General features: G+C 46.1%; 1 protein-coding gene across 3 annotated transcripts in view; it reads left to right on the top strand.

Moving 5' to 3' along the window:
- ARHGAP32 (Rho GTPase activating protein 32) overlaps positions 1–17,266 on the top strand; it is a 190,079-nt gene that overhangs the window by 157,629 nt on the left and 15,184 nt on the right. For 2 of the 3 annotated variants that reach the window (XM_039496377.1, XM_039496379.1), the window contains 9 exons: positions 3,659–3,761; positions 5,374–5,518; positions 6,322–6,404; positions 9,461–9,568; positions 10,954–11,099; positions 12,729–12,785; positions 14,491–14,692; positions 15,410–15,555; positions 17,056–17,130. In XM_039496377.1, the coding sequence (XP_039352311.1) occupies positions 3,659–3,761; positions 5,374–5,518; positions 6,322–6,404; positions 9,461–9,568; positions 10,954–11,099; positions 12,729–12,785; positions 14,491–14,692; positions 15,410–15,555; positions 17,056–17,130 (1,065 nt within the window). The remainder of the gene's footprint in view (positions 1–3,658; positions 3,762–5,373; positions 5,519–6,321; positions 6,405–9,460; positions 9,569–10,953; positions 11,100–12,728; positions 12,786–14,490; positions 14,693–15,409; positions 15,556–17,055; positions 17,131–17,266) is intronic. The other variant, XM_039496378.1, reaches the window with a different exon arrangement.

Consider the following 17,266-nt stretch of genomic DNA (forward strand, 5'->3'; position numbering starts at 1 on the left):
GTAAAGGGTCTGATTTCAAGAGGAATTAAAACACCCTTGAAAATGGGAGCTATAAAACTTTCACTTCATCCTGAGGGGAAGAATTAACCCTTTTAGTCAATGAGTAAATAAAATAAAAGCCCAAGGAGAGATGCTGTAAAACTCTCAAACCTGCTGGGAGATGCTGAGGAACGAGCTGAAAAATTCCTTGACTCACCCCATGCTGGGGTCTCCTTTGGTGATGCTTCCACATTCCCGGGCTTCTACGGTTCAATGCCTGGAATGTCAGTCACTTGGGGCCGGCAAAGGGAGGGAGAGGTGGGAATGGGATGCCTGATCCGGGAGCAGGAGATACACAAGTTGCTCAGGGCCTCACAGGATGTGGATGTTTAAATGGAGCAATTATCAATTAACTCTAGCACCCTGAAGTGCAGGTGAGGTGGTTGTTTCTTTGTTTTTTTTTCCCTGAAGGGGAATTATCTGGTGTCCGGAGGTTGGACATGATATTGCCCAGAAAGGAAATAAAAACAACAGTGCACATTGTTAAGCTTTTCTTCTTATTTATTTGAATTATGGTGACTCCCGGGAGCTCCTGTCATGGATCAGGGCCTCATGGTGCTAGGTGCTGTACAAACAGATGGTCCCTGCCCCAAAGTGCTCATAATAAGTATAAGGCACGAGACAGATGCATACAACAGACAACAGGAGCCCAAGCACTCAATGAGACAGTAGTAGTCCTCGTGATAGGGAGTAGTCTCAGGACACCAGCTGCCTCTCTGTTGTCAGATTTTTGGTAGGCAGCTTTAGCACACCTCTACCTCGATATAACGCTGTCCTTGAGAGCCAAAAAATCTTACTGCGTTATAGGTGAAACCATGTTATATTGAACTTGCTTTGATCCACCGGAGTGCGCAGCGCCCCCCTCCTCCCCGAAGCACTGCGTTACCGTGTTATATCCAAATTCGTGTTATATCGGGTGACGTTATATCGAGGTAGCGGTGTATCAGCTTTGGCTGTTTTTACTGCAATTTCATATTTCTTGTTGGTACCAGAAACACGAAGCTACCAGGGGCTGAGGAAAGATGGGGGTTGGAGGGGAAAAATTAAAAATGCTCATGTAATCTTCCTGTGGCACCCCCCCACACACACACATTTTTTTTTAAATAGCTAACTAAGGTCATCCTGCCAGCAAAAGACCCCTTTTAACTACAGCTATGTCCGGGGACCCAATTAACCACGTGTTTTTAACCACATCTCTAAGCCATGCTGCATCCAGAGCTTTAGCACAGTTCAGTACATGCTCAGCGTCCCATCTCTGCTACAGGATGGATCAATGTGATAGCCAGGTCAGGAGATGAACATGTAGCCTGATACAGTGGAATTTCTGGTGTGGATGGGCCCTTTGTGTTTTTGTCCCATGCTAACTCTAACAGCGCTATCCAATCTCTTGGTCTGGTGAATAAGCCAGTGCAGTAAATGTATTGCTAGGACTATATCCCACTCTTTGCATCAAGTCAAGGAAGGAAAAAAACAACAACCCAAATTGTCAGAACAATTGTGACTTACATACAATACTCCTCAGGAGCGCAAAGCCATGGAAGCGTGCCATGTTTGTTCTCTGTGACGCAGGACTTTGGTTAGGCAGCTCGGGCCGGTGTTCTACGTCAGGGTTCTCAGCCTGGGGTACGTGGAGATCTTCCGAGGGTTACATCAGCTCATCTAGATATTTGCCTAGTTTTACAACAGGCTACATGAAAATCACCAGTGAAGTCCGTACAAACTAAAATGTCATACAGACAGTGACTTGTTTATACTGCTCTATATACCATACACTGAAATGTAAGTACAATATTCATATTCCAATTGATTTATTTTATAGTTATATGGTAGAAATGAGAAAGGAAGCAATTGTTCAGTAACAACGAACGCACTGGGACACTTTTGTATTTTTGTCTGATTTTGTAAGCAAGTAGTTTTTAAGTGAGGTGAAACTTGATGGTACACGAGACAAATGAGCTTCCTGGAAGGGAGACCAGAAAGGTTGAGAACCACTCCTTTAGGTTGCCCTTCAACGGCAGGTGAAGATCCCAAGGCACTTGCAGGTTTGAGCAGGAGGTAACCAGTTCTGGTCAATGCCTTGCTCTGTAGAGAAGGATTTTATTTCCAAGGCTCTATGGGGTAGCAGGGGGTCCGTTTGCCCAACAGTCTCTGGAAAGCAGCTTGAGATACTGTGAATATAGAAGGTAAAACACCAAATTGCAGACTCTCCTATGTTTCATGGTACATTAGTCTGAGATGCATCTGCTTATTTCTAGGGAACCACCGAAAGTGTCTGCTCCTTTCCTTGCGCAGGTTGTTCATCTGCTTCTGTGCCTGATGTGAAGCAGAACAGCAGTACAGTGGATGGGGTGGGGAGGAGGAATAGGGCATCCAAGTTCAACGGTGTTCCTGGCAGATGGTATATGTTACTTGATATAAGGGAATTTGCCACATGACCTATTCACAATCTGTGTCACATGCCAAATTGATAAGCGTTGGCATCTTGTGTAAGAATAAATCTAGATCATTGTAGGAGCTGTGGCAAGAAAGTCTCCTGCAGAGGAATCCACAAAAATCTGAGTTTTTCCATGAGGACTTGATGATGCTTAGACGGGTCTGATCCTAATTTCCTGTCTGGGCTCATATCAAGTCTCATTTCCCTGTTAAAGGGGATCAGCATTGCTCCTCCCTTAAATCCATCGGGATGGATCGCTAGATCACCCGGTGGAAGTTCAGTTGTATTGGGAAGCCATCTGGTGAGAACTGGTTGGTGAAATGGCCTGAATATTACTGTAAACCTGATTACATCCACTGGGTCTTACTTTCAGTCCAGCCTTATCTGGGTCTTCCTTTGTACCCAGTTTTGCACTGCGGTTTCAGTGGGTTCATTGTGTCACGTAGCTTTCTAAATCCAGGGACGCTTAAATGCATCAGTGCTCTGCACATACAGAGATCAAATTATCAATTATAAAAATGCAGGTAACCCTGGGGTAGAATGTGGTATTTCTTTAACAGCGTGCAACAGTTTAAACCAAGTAGGGGAGGAGAATTTCATGCTGAATTGAAGCTGCAGAAAGAATTTTGGCTGGACAGAATGAAATTGCTCAGTCTCAGATTGGCCAGGATAGTGGCGTTAACACCACGTCTCGTTTGTAAGCGTAGATCTTCCATAACCACAGTTGGTGAGAACCTGATTTGTATCTCAACTGAGAAATGGCATCTCCTGTGACACAGTTCCCCCTAATACCATGCTTCAATACTCACTTAAAGGAAAGCATACCTGCTACCATGGGAGGGATAGCTCAGTGGTTTGAGCATTGGCCTGCTAAACCCAGGGTGGTGAGCTCAGTCCTTGAGGGGGCCAGTTATGGATCTGGGGCAAAAATCAGTACTTGGTCCTGCTAGTGAAGGCAGGGGGCTGGACTCAATGACCATTCAAGGTCCCTTCCAGTTCTAGGAGATAGGTACATCTCCAATTATTATTTATTATTTACCAGTTACTAGCACTATTTCATACACCTCCTTGGTTTCCGATCCAAGTAGCAACTAGGGAAGCAGCCCATCTGTGCTTAGCTTATGAGATCTGACACAGGCCCTCAGTAACATGGTCAACTAAACACTAGCCCTTTTTTCTTTTTAGTCCCCCAGGTCCTCAAGAGCTGCACCGAATTCATTGAGAAACACGGCATTGTGGATGGAATATACCGCCTGTCGGGAATTGCGTCAAATATCCAGAAGCTACGGTATGATTGCATTGTATTCGACGAATCCCAGCACATGCTCATTTAAATGCTCTGGTTTCAGAATCCTAGAGTTCAGTGATGATAAGCGGTGGGTGTCTTGGAGAACAGATGGGGTGGGACCATCACAGCAGCTCTCCAGTGCGCGCATCTGCTTCATGAACAGCGTGCTGTAGCTCTGGAACATTTAAAATCCCACCTCTCTCTTTTTCCACAGAGGTTCTGAAGTAAAATGACAAACTTTGTCTACATGACAAAGTGTGACTGGTTTAACGTAAATCACCTTTTTAAACCAGTTTATTAAACTGGTGCAACCCCCCTGTGTGTAGGCCCTTGCTTCAGTTTAAGGGCAGCATATTTTGATTTAGCTTAAACCTGTTTCCAGTTGACTTAAATAAAACTTTTAAAAAAGGCCACTCTTAGTCTGAAATAAGTGGGTCCTCATGGGTTTGCATTAATTGTAACTATATCAGTTTAAATTCCCATCTTAGTTTATACCAGTGAAGGTTTCCCGGTAGACAAGGACTTGGCAATGCTTAGACATTGCCTGTCTTTCTAGAATACCATCAGCCCATCTCAGATGCGCAAGGAACCCCACACCCTTGCAGTGGAGGTTGCTAGCTGGAAGAACTCATTCTCCTTTGCCTTCACCTCACTCCATCCCACTTCTCTTTTAAATAATATCTTAAAATTCTCCCTGCTCCTTCCCCAAAGAGCTTATCTACACCTGGAGTTATTCAGCAACAGCTATTCTGAAATAACTATTCCTGAATACCTCCGTGTTTGGAGTCTCTTATTCTGGAATGAGTGTCTTGTTCTGCATAGGGGATCAGCAGTTCGATTTACATCTCGTGGAGAAGTGAGCTTCAGCAACAGCAATCCTCTGCTCACCCCTCCCAGTGGCCTGACTCACTACGCTAGTCCCTGGCTAATTGGAAACAGGAATTTCCATGCACATATTCTAGTGGGAAGCAAGGCTTGCCAGCCCTGGCCCTCTGAGTGCAGCTTTTATTTCATAAACATTTGTGCTTTGGGTTTCTCGCTCTCTTTTCCTCTCTGTGTGAAAACCAAGGGAATGCACACGGGTTTTCTTCATGTGGTTCCTGGCTCTGTTCATTCTTGCTGGGCTCTCTAGCTTGCCTCCAAGGAATTTCGGCACACAGTAGTTTTGATATACAGCAGCTGTTGATAGGCCCTGATGTTCAACGTTGCTTATAATTTCAGTTTCCAGGCCTTTGAAATTTAAAGGGGGTAAGGTTTTCAGTTTGGCCCAGGACGAATTTTACCTAGGCAGCTCTCAGTCACAATCACTGGGGTTAGAGATATAAATTGCCTGCAACCGTGTTGAGAATAGACAGTTTAAAATACAAGGGTGTCTGCCTTGTTATGGGAAATCTGATTTCTGGGCTAGCCAGTTAGATGTAAACGCAAGCGACGATGCCTCGTAAGAAACCATCCCACTTTGGAAAATCGTGAGTTTGCAACAGCACAGGCGTGACTCTTGTGGCTTTGGCCCTAAGCCATTTATTTCTTCTGTGAAGCATGCTCTTGTGTTCCTTTGACTCTGATTTGTTTTTGGCTTTTCTCCACTCCGGTCTGCCTTTCTCATCTCTAGCCACGAGTTTGACTCGGAGCAGATCCCCGACTTGACTAAAGATGTTTACATTCAAGATATCCACTGTGTGGGCTCCCTCTGTAAGCTCTACTTCCGCGAGCTCCCCAACCCCCTGCTCACATATCAGCTGTACGAGAAGTTCTCAGTAAGTACAAGCCGATATCTCGGTTTCCACGGATTAGGCAACGTCACTGTGGGTTTGATCAACAGGAATAGCAGAGCCACCTGTTTTGTAAAGCCTGGTAACGGGGGCCATATAAGATAGACAGATTCTGAAAAGAATCCTGCTGAAGATCTTTCTTTCCCTTTATGTTTAAAAAGGGTTCCCTGTGAAAACGGGGCTCGCAAAAGCATTGGCTTAGGGCAGATCCTGTTTGGGCTGGCGACTCCAACAACTCTGCTGCTGAACCCAAACTAGCACTCCGGGCTCGTGTCCAGCACTCCGGGCTCACAGTGCCCTTTGCTGTTCCCCTACTGGGATCCGCGTGCCGTTAACATGGCAGGGCACAATACCCTGCTCTAGACTTGCAGCACCAGGAGGGAGGCACGTTGGAGGTTTGAATGATTGTGTGAATCCCCACAGCATTTGAGGAGTCCCCAGCAGAAACTACAGATGGCACAGCCAGCAAGGGAGGGCACTGGCGGGAACATCGGTTGCTGCCCTCCTTTGGGATGAATGTCACCCTCCCTGCAGCACAAGGAGTCACTCTGTGCCATCAAGGTGCAATGTACAGCTCCTGGGCCAGCTTCATTGAATCTTGCCTTTAATGTTAGTTGTATGCAGGCCCACCTCCTCAGTACGGATACCAGGGTGAAGGGGGCAGCCTAAAGGCTTTGGTGGGAAGGTAAATCCTACAATCGAAATGCCAGCAAACTGAGTGCCATCCAAACTGTTTCATTTGCATTAGCAAACGCCCAGTGTTAGCATCTTAATTTGTTTTGTTCCAGGATGCTGTGTCCGCTGCTACAGATGAAGAGCGATTGGTTAAAATTCATGATGTCATCCAGCAACTACCCCCACCGCACTACCGGTTAGTGTGCTTAGCTTTACCCCACCACACGCATTCGTTCTGTTTCTGCTCTGACAGTGCACCAGGGCCCTAGCTTTCCATCCTCAGCCTGTCCAGGACGAAGGTCACCAGTGCAGACTAAACCGAAATCACGTTATGCTAAATATTGGGACTTGCACTGCAGCACGATGGTGTCACTTGTTTGGCCGTTATACAATCATCACTTATGAAGGGAAGGCTGATATTATTGTGTGCTTTCTGATTTTCCGCCCCCTAAGATGGCCGCATTCTTCCTGCATAGTTGAGCACACTTGGAAGGATTGCTGACTGCATAACCTTGACTTATATTTTAATTAGACCAGTAACAACACATACTGCACATAAATCTTATTTGCCTTACTCTATACAGTATGCCAGGAGAGGATGAATACAGAGCCCATCACAGCCAAGTAGTCAGATTTCATTATGGAGAGGGGAGGTGGATCTTTGCCCAAGATATTTTTAATGAGGACAAAAACCGTAGGTTGCGGTAAGAGGGAGAGGAATGAAGCAAGTAGCAGGAGAATCAGAACTTTGTGAGGGGTTTGCCCAGCAAGGCCAGTTAATCTGGTGACAGATGCAGATGCTGCATCTGAAATAATGTGAAAAAAGCAGCACCGCAGAGGTACAAATGTAAGTTGCACAGAGTGCAGCTGTGGCAGCACATCTGTTTAGCTAGCAGGGTTGGCAGGGAAGGTATTCTGCTGACAGCAGAGAGGAACTGCTCTCCCACATGCATTACAGAAAGGGACGGAGAATTTGGGAATTTGGCAGTCAGAAAAGCAGCACAGGAATCTGAGCCTCTTTTTTTGTCCTAGTGAACTGCCATGCCAGGCTGCAGACACCCAACCCCTCTCCTGTCCCCTGGGACTCTCCCCGGCATGGCCTCAAATGCCCTCAGTTATATTGTAGACTATCCCCACACTGGCGTGTGCAGTAACTGGCTGGACATGCCTGTTTTACAGGGGCAAGTTGTTCTGTCCTGTTGTCTGGGTGGGCAGCATGGCCTTTCTGACGGTTGCCGTGATGTCAGTGTGCCATAAAGCAGTCTCAAGGGTGACCCTAACTACTTACACCATTGCAGGACAACCTTGTACCCCTTTAGGCCTTAATTCAGTTTTTTTTTTCTATTCTGTGCCTCCTTCCGGTTTACCTTCCTCCTTTGCCCCAGCTGCCTCCCCTGTCATTTATGGCAGGGGCTGGGGATCCCTCAGCTGACAGTCTTGCTCCTGTTCTGTGCCCATTGACCCTGGCCAGTTAGGTCTAGGAATGGCCAAAGTGGAAGGTTCAGATTTGATGGCACCAAAATATCGCGGGCAGCTGAGCCAGGAAGCAGCCCCTCTTGTTCTGGGTCTGACTCTGGATCGGAGCCTTAAGGGCAAATTTGGCTAGATTCAACTCTGAGCTTTCCTCTCCCTGCCCTCCTGCTGAAATTCGGAGTTGGTTGGACCTGAGGTTCTTCCTTTGACCCATCTCAGTGCCTGGGCTTTCGTATGGCCACCCGCTCCCATCTGCACTGGGAGGACATAGGGACAGAGTAGCTCTGTGATTAAAATCTCCGACGAAAAGCCCCCTTTAGGAAATCCCCATCAATCTAAAGCATGTTGTTGTCTTTCCCAGCCCTGCCTCACTTATTTAAGCTGTGGCTGGTAATGCTTCTGTAATCACTCTCTGCCCTAGTGTCTGGTTTTGATGCATCAGCCTTGTTCTCGGAACAGAGAGGGGGCTAGGAAAGGATAAAAGCCCAGGTGAAAGCAATCACATTTCACAGGAGATAACTCTGCTTCAAGTGTTCCCCCTAGTGGTGGTTCACTTGAGGTTTCCTCCTAGACGTTCCTGAGGCTTGGCTGTGCAGCCTTTTTGGAAGAAAAGAACATTTTTATTCTTCTAATAATCGTCAGCCAAGCAAGAGTTTCCAGGCTGCTGATGGTGGCGCTTGGCAGCACAGGCTGTGGAAGGGCAGTGCATCTCCAGTAAATGCAGACTTTTTAGCTTAAGGCTTTATCCCTACGTGTCTCTGCACAGGGCACGTGTGCAAAGAGAAACCAGGCAGGGGTGCCAAGCAGGGAAGAAGTGAAGACAGGACAGGTGTGGGGAGACTTGAGATCCTGCACTCACTCACCTCGTAAAGTTTATTGCTGTTAGTAAGTGATTGAGCAGACTTAACTTGGGAGCTGCACATCAGCAGTTGTGTTAGTGTGAGAGCAGGTTCTCTTGTACCCCCATCAGCTATACCCTCAGTGCTCCACACCAGCACCATGGAGCACTGACTGCTGCCTGTAATAAATACAGGTAGCTCCTGAAAATTTCCAGGGGTGCTTGCCATCTGTGCTGCTGAAAAGTAATGGTCTTTGAGTGTGTGAATATGGGCTTGGAAAGTTTCGCCCTGTATCTTATTTAGATGTATAAATATATATCTGCAGGTGTCCGTCCCATAAACACCGTACAAAACGTAACAGAGATCATCCTATCTTGGTTCTTAAAGCTGGGATTTTCAAAGCAGCCTCCTACCAAACGCCACTCGGGTTCCTAAATAAAAGCATCCTCCTCCTTACGCAAAAAGAGAATAAAATAAACCCCTTCCCAAAAGCCCGAGATAACTTCTTGGGCATGCTGCAAAACCTATCAGACCCAGGCTCTGCCTGAGCAAATGTTTTATTTCTGTTGCACAACATTGTGGTAGAGCAGCCGAGTAATGAACTCCAGAGCGACTAGCTGGTTCTATAGCCTGTTAAGCTAGTGGAGTTGCCGGTATTTTTGCCCACATCAAGTTTTGTTTGCCTGCCCTTGTGTTCTGTTAAATCTAACAAGTGCATATGTTTCTTCATTGGACAGTCAGGAGACCCTGCTGTAATTATCTGCCTGAGGCAACATTTTTGTCTTGCTTAGGGCACATCATCCCTTCTTTTGCTTCCAAGCAAATACCAATTAATTCATTGTGTTTTTTGCCAATTGCAGCGAGGCTTGCCAATGGGTGTTGAATGATTTATGATTTGAATGAGTTAACAAATTTTTGCATCTCGTTCTCATTTTTTCAGGACGCTGGAGTTCCTAATGAGGCACTTGGCTCATCTAGCTGATTACTGCTCCATCACAAACATGCATACCAAGAACTTAGCAATTGTCTGGGCACCAAACCTACTGAGGTACTTCTATTGGATTTTCTCTCACCTTTACGTTTGAAACACGCATCAAACCTGTTCCCCCAAGTAAACGCTGCATGCTGAGGTTATTTCGTGCTATGTTCCCAAGAGGATGCTAAATGTCAACACCCAGAAAACCCTCTATGGTTTTGATTCTTCAATTCTTATTCAGGCACAACTGCTATTGGTTCTTCAGTGGGCGATTTTCCAAAGAAAGTGCTTTGAGACTGGGCAGCTTGGGCCAGGTCGTCTTCTAGCGTAAACAGCATCATTCCCATTGACGTCAGTGGAACTACAGCAGCTGCCTTCTGAGCCCACTGGGCCTGTTTCACCATTATAACTCCACTGATTTTGACAGAATGACTTCTTATTGACAGTAGTGTCCATGAATGGAGAATTAGGCCTAAACTTTTCTCTCTCCGTGGATACTATGTCCTTTGGTCATGCAGGAAAACTGGTTCCATTCTGTGGCACCACTGACATCCCAGTGCAGCAGTCTGTATTGTTTGACATGATATATATGGCTAGTAGGTTTTAGGGGTGCTGAGAGCCATTGAGCCAAATGGTAAACCCTATATATGATGGAAACCACTTCAAGCCAGGAGGTGAAGCAGCACCTCGGGTAGGTTTCAGACATATGGAAATGATCTTGCCAGACCCTTGGATAAACGTTGTCCTCTGGAACGTCCCATGTCACATGACCATCTTACAATGCCATCACTAATTTCAAAACCTTACTTAAAAAACAACCAACCCTCCCTCTCCTCGTTTTATTGTGCTAGTTTCTGGACTGTCCAATTACCATCCTGAGATATCGGAGTCAGAGAGTCCCTCGTGGGCAGTTAACGTGTGTGAGCCAGTCTCTTCTGCCTGGCCATTTTCTCTTGGTTGAGGCTACTTTTGAATGTGGGGGTCCTGGCTGAGCAGGGCTAGTTGGAGATTTTCCTAGCTCATGGGGAAAAGTTTATTTAAAAGGCTACAGTGAGCTTGTTCATGTAATTGCATTGTCAACCTTCAAGTGCACATGGAGAGGAGGGGACAAAACAGGCAAGCCTGCGATATTCAGCTCGATCACTGACCTCAGTCTGGGCCTGCAACAGCTGCTCCTCCCTCCGCTAGGGAGACACTGTTGCTGTTGACATAGAGTCAGATCCAGACTGAAGTCATCACAGCACCAAATTCAGCGTGAGGATTTGCACCGCTCTTTGAAAACAAAGGGAGTTACACCAGCAGAGAATCTGTCCCTTAAAGTGCTATCTGGATCCATTATGGAACGTGGCCTAAGTGGTGTTATATACCTGGTCGCAGCAGTGCAAGCCAGTGTGCTCAATGAGCCCGTACCCATGGTGAATTTATATTGAAGTTTAATCTGCCGTGCATTTCCTTAGATCGAAACAGATAGAGTCTGCCTGTTTCAGTGGAACAGCTGCCTTCATGGAGGTCCGAATCCAGTCGGTGGTGGTGGAATTCATCCTGAATCACGTCGATGTCCTCTTCAGCTCCAAACTCAGCTCGGTCATACGAGACGGGGCAGGTATGTACATTCCTTGGGGGGTTTAATTGTAGCAAAATTAGGGAAAGATTGTAGCAAAAACTCTAGCCTCTCCAGTAGAAATTTGGAATAGTGTTTACAGTAAAAACAAAAGGCCAGCATTTTCAGGGATGGGTGCCTAAAGTTGATAGATGTGGCCTGAGTTTTGGGGGTCTTGACAACCTTCCTCTCCCATTGATGTCAATAGGAAGCAAGGGTGCTCTGTAGAATTGAGCCTAATAATTTGACATCAGCACTTACTGCTCTTTATTCCTGCGATTCACGTGTGTTTCTCTGTCTTGGCACAGTTGTAGCTTTGCCCTTGTGGAAGGTCTGTGATAATCTTTAAAGTTTTCGCTCCTGCACACTCCTCCCTTCAAGTTGTCTTTGCAGCACAGGCTTGCGCAGTCTGACACGTGATGAAAGTGCGGCACCCTGACATACTGAGCAACCACAGCTCCCGCTGACCATAGTGGGAAGTGGTGGTGCTCAGCACCCCTAATAATGGGGCCACTTTAGTAGGTGCCTAACTTTAGACACCCACATTTGAAATTTTGGGCCCCACTTTTGATAAGAAACATTTAAAATCTTAGCCACTAAAGGGTCCATTTTCCATGGAGCCTGCAGGCATTCATTAGCGTGGCTCCGACTTGTTAGCCACGCAACTCTACCCATATTCTTGTAACTAGTGGCCAGTTCCCACCTTTGGCAGGGGTTCTCAAACAGGGGTACTTCAACTCATCCAGATATTTGCCTGGTTGTACAACAGGCTACCTAAAAAGCACTAGTGACGTCGGTACAAACTATTATTTCATACAATGACTTGTTTATACTGCTCTATATACTATATCAATGTTTCTCAACATGGTGGGTTGTGGGATGGGTTTAGGAGGTTCTCAAGTGCAGGGCTGGCCTCAGAAGGTGTCAGACAGGGCCCCTGCTGAAGCTTGACACATGTGGAAGCCCAAGCCCCATCCCCCCGGGGCTCAAATCAGACTCCTGAAAGGGGCACAGTAAGTCGCCTGGAGAGGTTGAGAACCACTGACCTAGGGGGTGAGGCTACGAGGCACCCAAAGAGGTTGGAGGGCCTAGCAATGAACTGAACCATATTGTACAGGGCGTTGGAATGATTAAAGCATTACTCCTTTGTTTAGCCTGTAAAATAACTGCTAACGGCGCCACACAGATTTTAGGCAGAAAGTTACAATTCAGCAGAGATGATAGTCCAATATTGAGTCCTTAAAGGTATAGCTCCACTTGGACAGATGAGTTCTGCATTCACTCCTCTGCTGCATTCACCATGCAGCCCAGTCTGTGAAGGCTTTTCTTGGTGCAGAAAATGGTCACAGTTCAAAACTAAAATTCCCATTTCTTGCAAATGCCTGCTATCTCCCCGCTGCAGTCAGTAAAGTTACACCAGGGATGGATTTAACTCCATTTGTTAGATTCATGTATGTTCAACCCCCATGCTGTATTACTAATAGATGATATTAAAATGTCAAGTAGCTGATTTAATGTAGCTCATACTTAGTAGAAAATGGGCTTTTTCAGTGCAGTTGTCACTAACTATGGGCAGAGTGAGTTAAGCTGTTTGTTTGCCAGTGTATTTGATGCTTTCCATTTCTGTGTTAGGGCCTCATTGTCTTCAGCAGAGTAGATTTGCTGTCAGTCCAGCTTTCCACCCAAGAGGCAAGTATAAAGCAGTAGGAGTGAGGGGTTTGCTCAGCTGTTAGGATAAGCGCCCCAGTTCAGCGATACATGCATATTTCTACCATGAGTCTAGCTGATCTTTCAATGTTTGTTAATTATACCTGGTCCAGGCTGTTTGTTTTCTTCCAGGGGGAGACAATTATTTGGCTCAAATTCTCAGCATGTTTGTGTGAGTTCAAAATGGTCTGTGTTTAATTCAGCTAATTTACCAGTTACCAAACCAGTCTGTTTTGATTTGTTGGTTGCTCTCAGCCATGTGTCTCAGTGGCAAGCGGGAAGCTGGGGCTTGTGGTAGCAAAGCTCAGGGAACATTCTACAGGAGCCAGACAGCATGTAGCATCCTGTAAGGGTCTGTCTGCACCGCACTTCACACGGCAGGTACGATTACAGCACATGTAGACAGACCTGCGCTAGGTGTGATCTAGCTAGCTTGAACAATGGCAGCTCGAGGACATACACAGTGCCCTGGGTGGGGTTGTACAGTCTGTGTTGCCGGCCCTGCTGCTGAGGCGTCACTAGTACTGTTACTCAAGCCAGCTCCAATCTGTACCCAGGATCTAGCTTGAGTGTGTATACACAAGCTGCAGTCACACCTTCCGCTGGAAGTGTACACATTACTAGTGCTTCGAGCGTGCATCTCTTTAGGGGATTGTTTCTAACATGATTTGAGTGGCCACTGCTGATCAGCCTGAGCCAGGACATGTTTTCTATACCATTTTTCCAAGCCCGTGGGGGGATTGGGCCACTGTTCAGCATAGAGTAACTTTTAAACATGTCTCGCAGGCCAGTGCGGACAAGGGGCCTACGTGCACATTTTATGCGGAGTTTTGTTGTTCAGTAAGCTGGCAAGGGATTAACATTGGCAAAATTCATACTCCTAGGCACAGGAGGGCTATCGTAACAGGGTTGCATTTGATGTGATTTACTAAACCACTGTATAAACTAGCTCTGTTGTAACAGGTTCCTCTGGAAGGAAAGTTGACATACAGGGTTGTAGTCCTGGGAAGTAATTTTAACTAGTTTTGGTCTTATTTGGGGAGGAGGTGTTTAACTCACTTTAAAGAAACAACCCCCAAAACTTTATTTAAGTAGCAAGAAAGAAAAAGGGGGAAAAAACACAACTACAGCCATAAAACTGCTTTGTGTCCAGCTCCTAATTTATTACACTCTACCCCAGTATTTGTTGGGAGCTATTTAAAATGTTACAAACATGCTTGCAACTAGTATGTATGATTTAAAATGTTTAGATGTTCCCCCACCCCCACCCCCTGGGCTAGAACCAAGGTTGGTGAGTACAAGTAAAACCAGCAATTAGAAAGAAAACAGGCACCTTTCTGTCCAGGGTTTTGAACCATCCTATAGGAGAACTGAAAATATTCTAGCCCTAGAAGTCAGAGATGGTTAAAAGCAAACCCCTGTAGAATGGAGATCAAGTCCTGTAGGCTTCTAGAGTAGTTGATACAGAATCCTAATGGTTTTCTCCCTCCCCATTACATCCTATAAGACTTTGCCAATTATTAATTCCACTATCACACACACCCTGCTATGGCAGAGCTAATAGAAGCTATGTTGGCCTTTTCTTGGGTTTCCAAGGGCTCAGGAAATGCTATAATCTATCCACAGGCCTTATTTTTCCTACTGCTGGTCTCTGATTTTCTTCCTTGTCTCTGGTTTTCATTTGCAGGTCACACTTCCTTATCACGCCCCAAATCACTGCTGGTGTCCTCGCCCTCAACTAAGCTGCTCACCCTGGAGGAGGCACAAGCAAGGACGCAAGCCCAGATCAACTCCCCTATAGTGGCAGACAGTAAATACATTGAAGTGGGAGAAGGCCCTGCTGCATTACAGGGGAAATTCCACACCGTCATAGACTTTCCATCTGAAAGGTGGAGGCTTTTACTTTCCATCACTGTGTGTTTCGGCAGGCTTTTAACAATTACAGCCATTTGACCTCAGCAAGATTTGCTTACAATGCATAGTCAGCCTCCCACCCCCATTGGGGATGGGGTAGTTCTGTATCCAGGAGGGTGCAGCAGGACACATGCAGAGACATCTTAGGTGTAAACTGGGCCATATGTTTGTTGTATGCCTTGAGCGAGCTGGCCATGCGACTCCCTCCATCCTGCCAGAGATTCATGTACGTGGGCATGGAGACTTAGGAGATGCGGTGTGGGGTCAAGTAGTTTTTATAAATGCAAATGAAATTCTCTCAAATCCCTTTCCTGATTTGTTTAGTTTAGTTATAATTAAGGGAACAGGTCTATTTGCCTATAAAATAAGAGAGAGTCTTGGTTCAGGCCCGGTGCCTTACAAATTCCAACGGCCCTGCTCCGAAAAGGAAGCGAATGTCCTTTCTACAGGAGCTCAGTTTTGTTCAATGGACTTGACCCCACAAGTTCTGGGACTGGACCTTTCCAGGTAGAGAAGCGTAAATATCCTCTGCTGCTGAAATGTACATGTCTAGTTTTCTCAGCCTTGTTTCAGCACCAGGTTCTCTGCCAAAGCCAGCAGGCCAGGTGCAGAGAGAATCAGGTCTGGTTGGTAAGACTTAGTGACTGGCAACGTGTCTCGAATGCAAACCCCCTTCTGCTTTCCTGCTCCAGAAAACGACCGCCCAACAAGATGAAGAAATCCCCTGTTGGCAGTTGGCGCTCCTTCTTCAACCTGGGAAAATCCTCTTCCGTCTCCAAGCGGAAACTGCAGCGCAATCCAAGTGAGCCCTCCGAAATGAAAGCCATAGCGCTGGCAGGTGAGTAGGGTGCCCTTTGTTCCTACCAAACAAGGTGCTGCTGGGAAAGTAACCCACACTTAGTAGGCGTCTCTGTTCCCCTCCAGTGCTTAGGCCATAATCCACGAATAGAGGTTTGAATCTGGTACAGCCTTTCATTAATGGGACCTGAGTTATGTAGCTGAGGCAGTAGAGGTTCATGCATTTAGATCCAGACCTCATCCAAGAGGTGTCATTGTTACAAAAGCAACCCAATGGATCCATCCCCTCTAAGATGGAATATTCAGGACCGATAACTCAGCGTGCTTGGGAATATTTATTGACATTACTAAACAGGTATAACTCTTATTCCACAATAAGAGCATGTTTTTCTGGTTTAGCTTGTGTCTCTTTGGGAGCAGTATAAACTAACCTGGAAAAGGACCTTCATTCCATAGGTAAAAAAGGAGTTTATACTACTATAGTAATGCCCGTAAAATTCCCCATATAGACAAGCACTTAGAATCTCTGTGTGTAATAGAGATGCGCCTCTCCCTTACCCACAACCCCCTTTTATGTATAGCCATCTAGTATCTCTCTTCAGCTTCTCTTAAAATACTACCTTATAGTTTTCAGGAACTTTGAATTATTTACAAATTTTCCTTAGTATAAAATGAAATGAGACAGAGGGGAGAGAGAAAGTCCCAACTTGGCCATATTAGGGAACCCTTGTCTATTTCATGGCAGCGGTTTCAGAAATATCCACAGACTTTCCCAGTACTTCAGGGTTAAAGTAAATGCTTATTCTGCGCCCACAAAATATGCAGCCCGAGTTCTTCCCTGCCTTTGGCCGCTTTGCATTGTGCTACCACCACAAAGCAGTAGTAAAAACCGATACAGCTAGTAGAGGGGCATCCTTTGCTTACCATGCTAGAGTACAGGGGCTGAGGGCTTCCCGGGATCCTCAGCTACTGTAATGGCCCTCGGAGCCACGGGCAGATGGTGAAAGTTAGAGCAGCCTTCAAACTACTCTGAATTACACCGACGGATCAGTGGGATACATTGCCATTGCCCCGATCGAGGGGTATCATCTTATGGGGCTCCTTACCCATTCCTCCCATTTCAGATTCAAGTGAGCCTGCACCCTCTCCTCCAAAAGAAATCAGGGCTGGGGACCTATGGCCAGTTTGCTTCCCAACCCATCCCTCTGCAGAGATTAACAAACAGCTTGTTTTCAGTTTCTCCCTTTGTAGGGGAGAATATTACCACCACCTAACCCCGGCACCTTTGTTAATTCACTTGTGTGCGTAAAGCTCCTTTTTGACGGAAGACACTGTAGAAATGCCCAGTAGTATAAATTGTGGTATGGGATACAAAGAGCGAGCATACAGTTGTGACTGGAGCTTTTGTGCGTGCATGTCGGAGAGTAGAAAAGCTGCTTAGATTCGAGCGAGCGGTACGGCTGGCAGAAAGCCATCTATCTTCACGCCACGAGCACGTGGCAGATTATAAAAAAAGCTTCTTTTATGTTCGGTTCGGTAGGTGGGAGAGGAGATAGCGGGACCCTGCGCTCGGCTAAAAGCGAAGAGTCTCTCACTTCCCTGCATGCTGTTGACGGTAAGATAGAAAAACAACTGGCTCACAAAGCGTAAAAGGGAGTGTGACGTTTCTATAGACCTGTGAATGTTACAGCACGTCATAAAGTAGATGGTGGTGTCTGTGACTAAGTCCTGTGGCTTCTCTTGTAAAATCA

This window comes from Mauremys reevesii, linkage group 12 (assembly GCF_016161935.1).
Source record: "Mauremys reevesii isolate NIE-2019 linkage group 12, ASM1616193v1, whole genome shotgun sequence".
NCBI lineage: Eukaryota > Metazoa > Chordata > Testudines > Geoemydidae > Mauremys > Mauremys reevesii.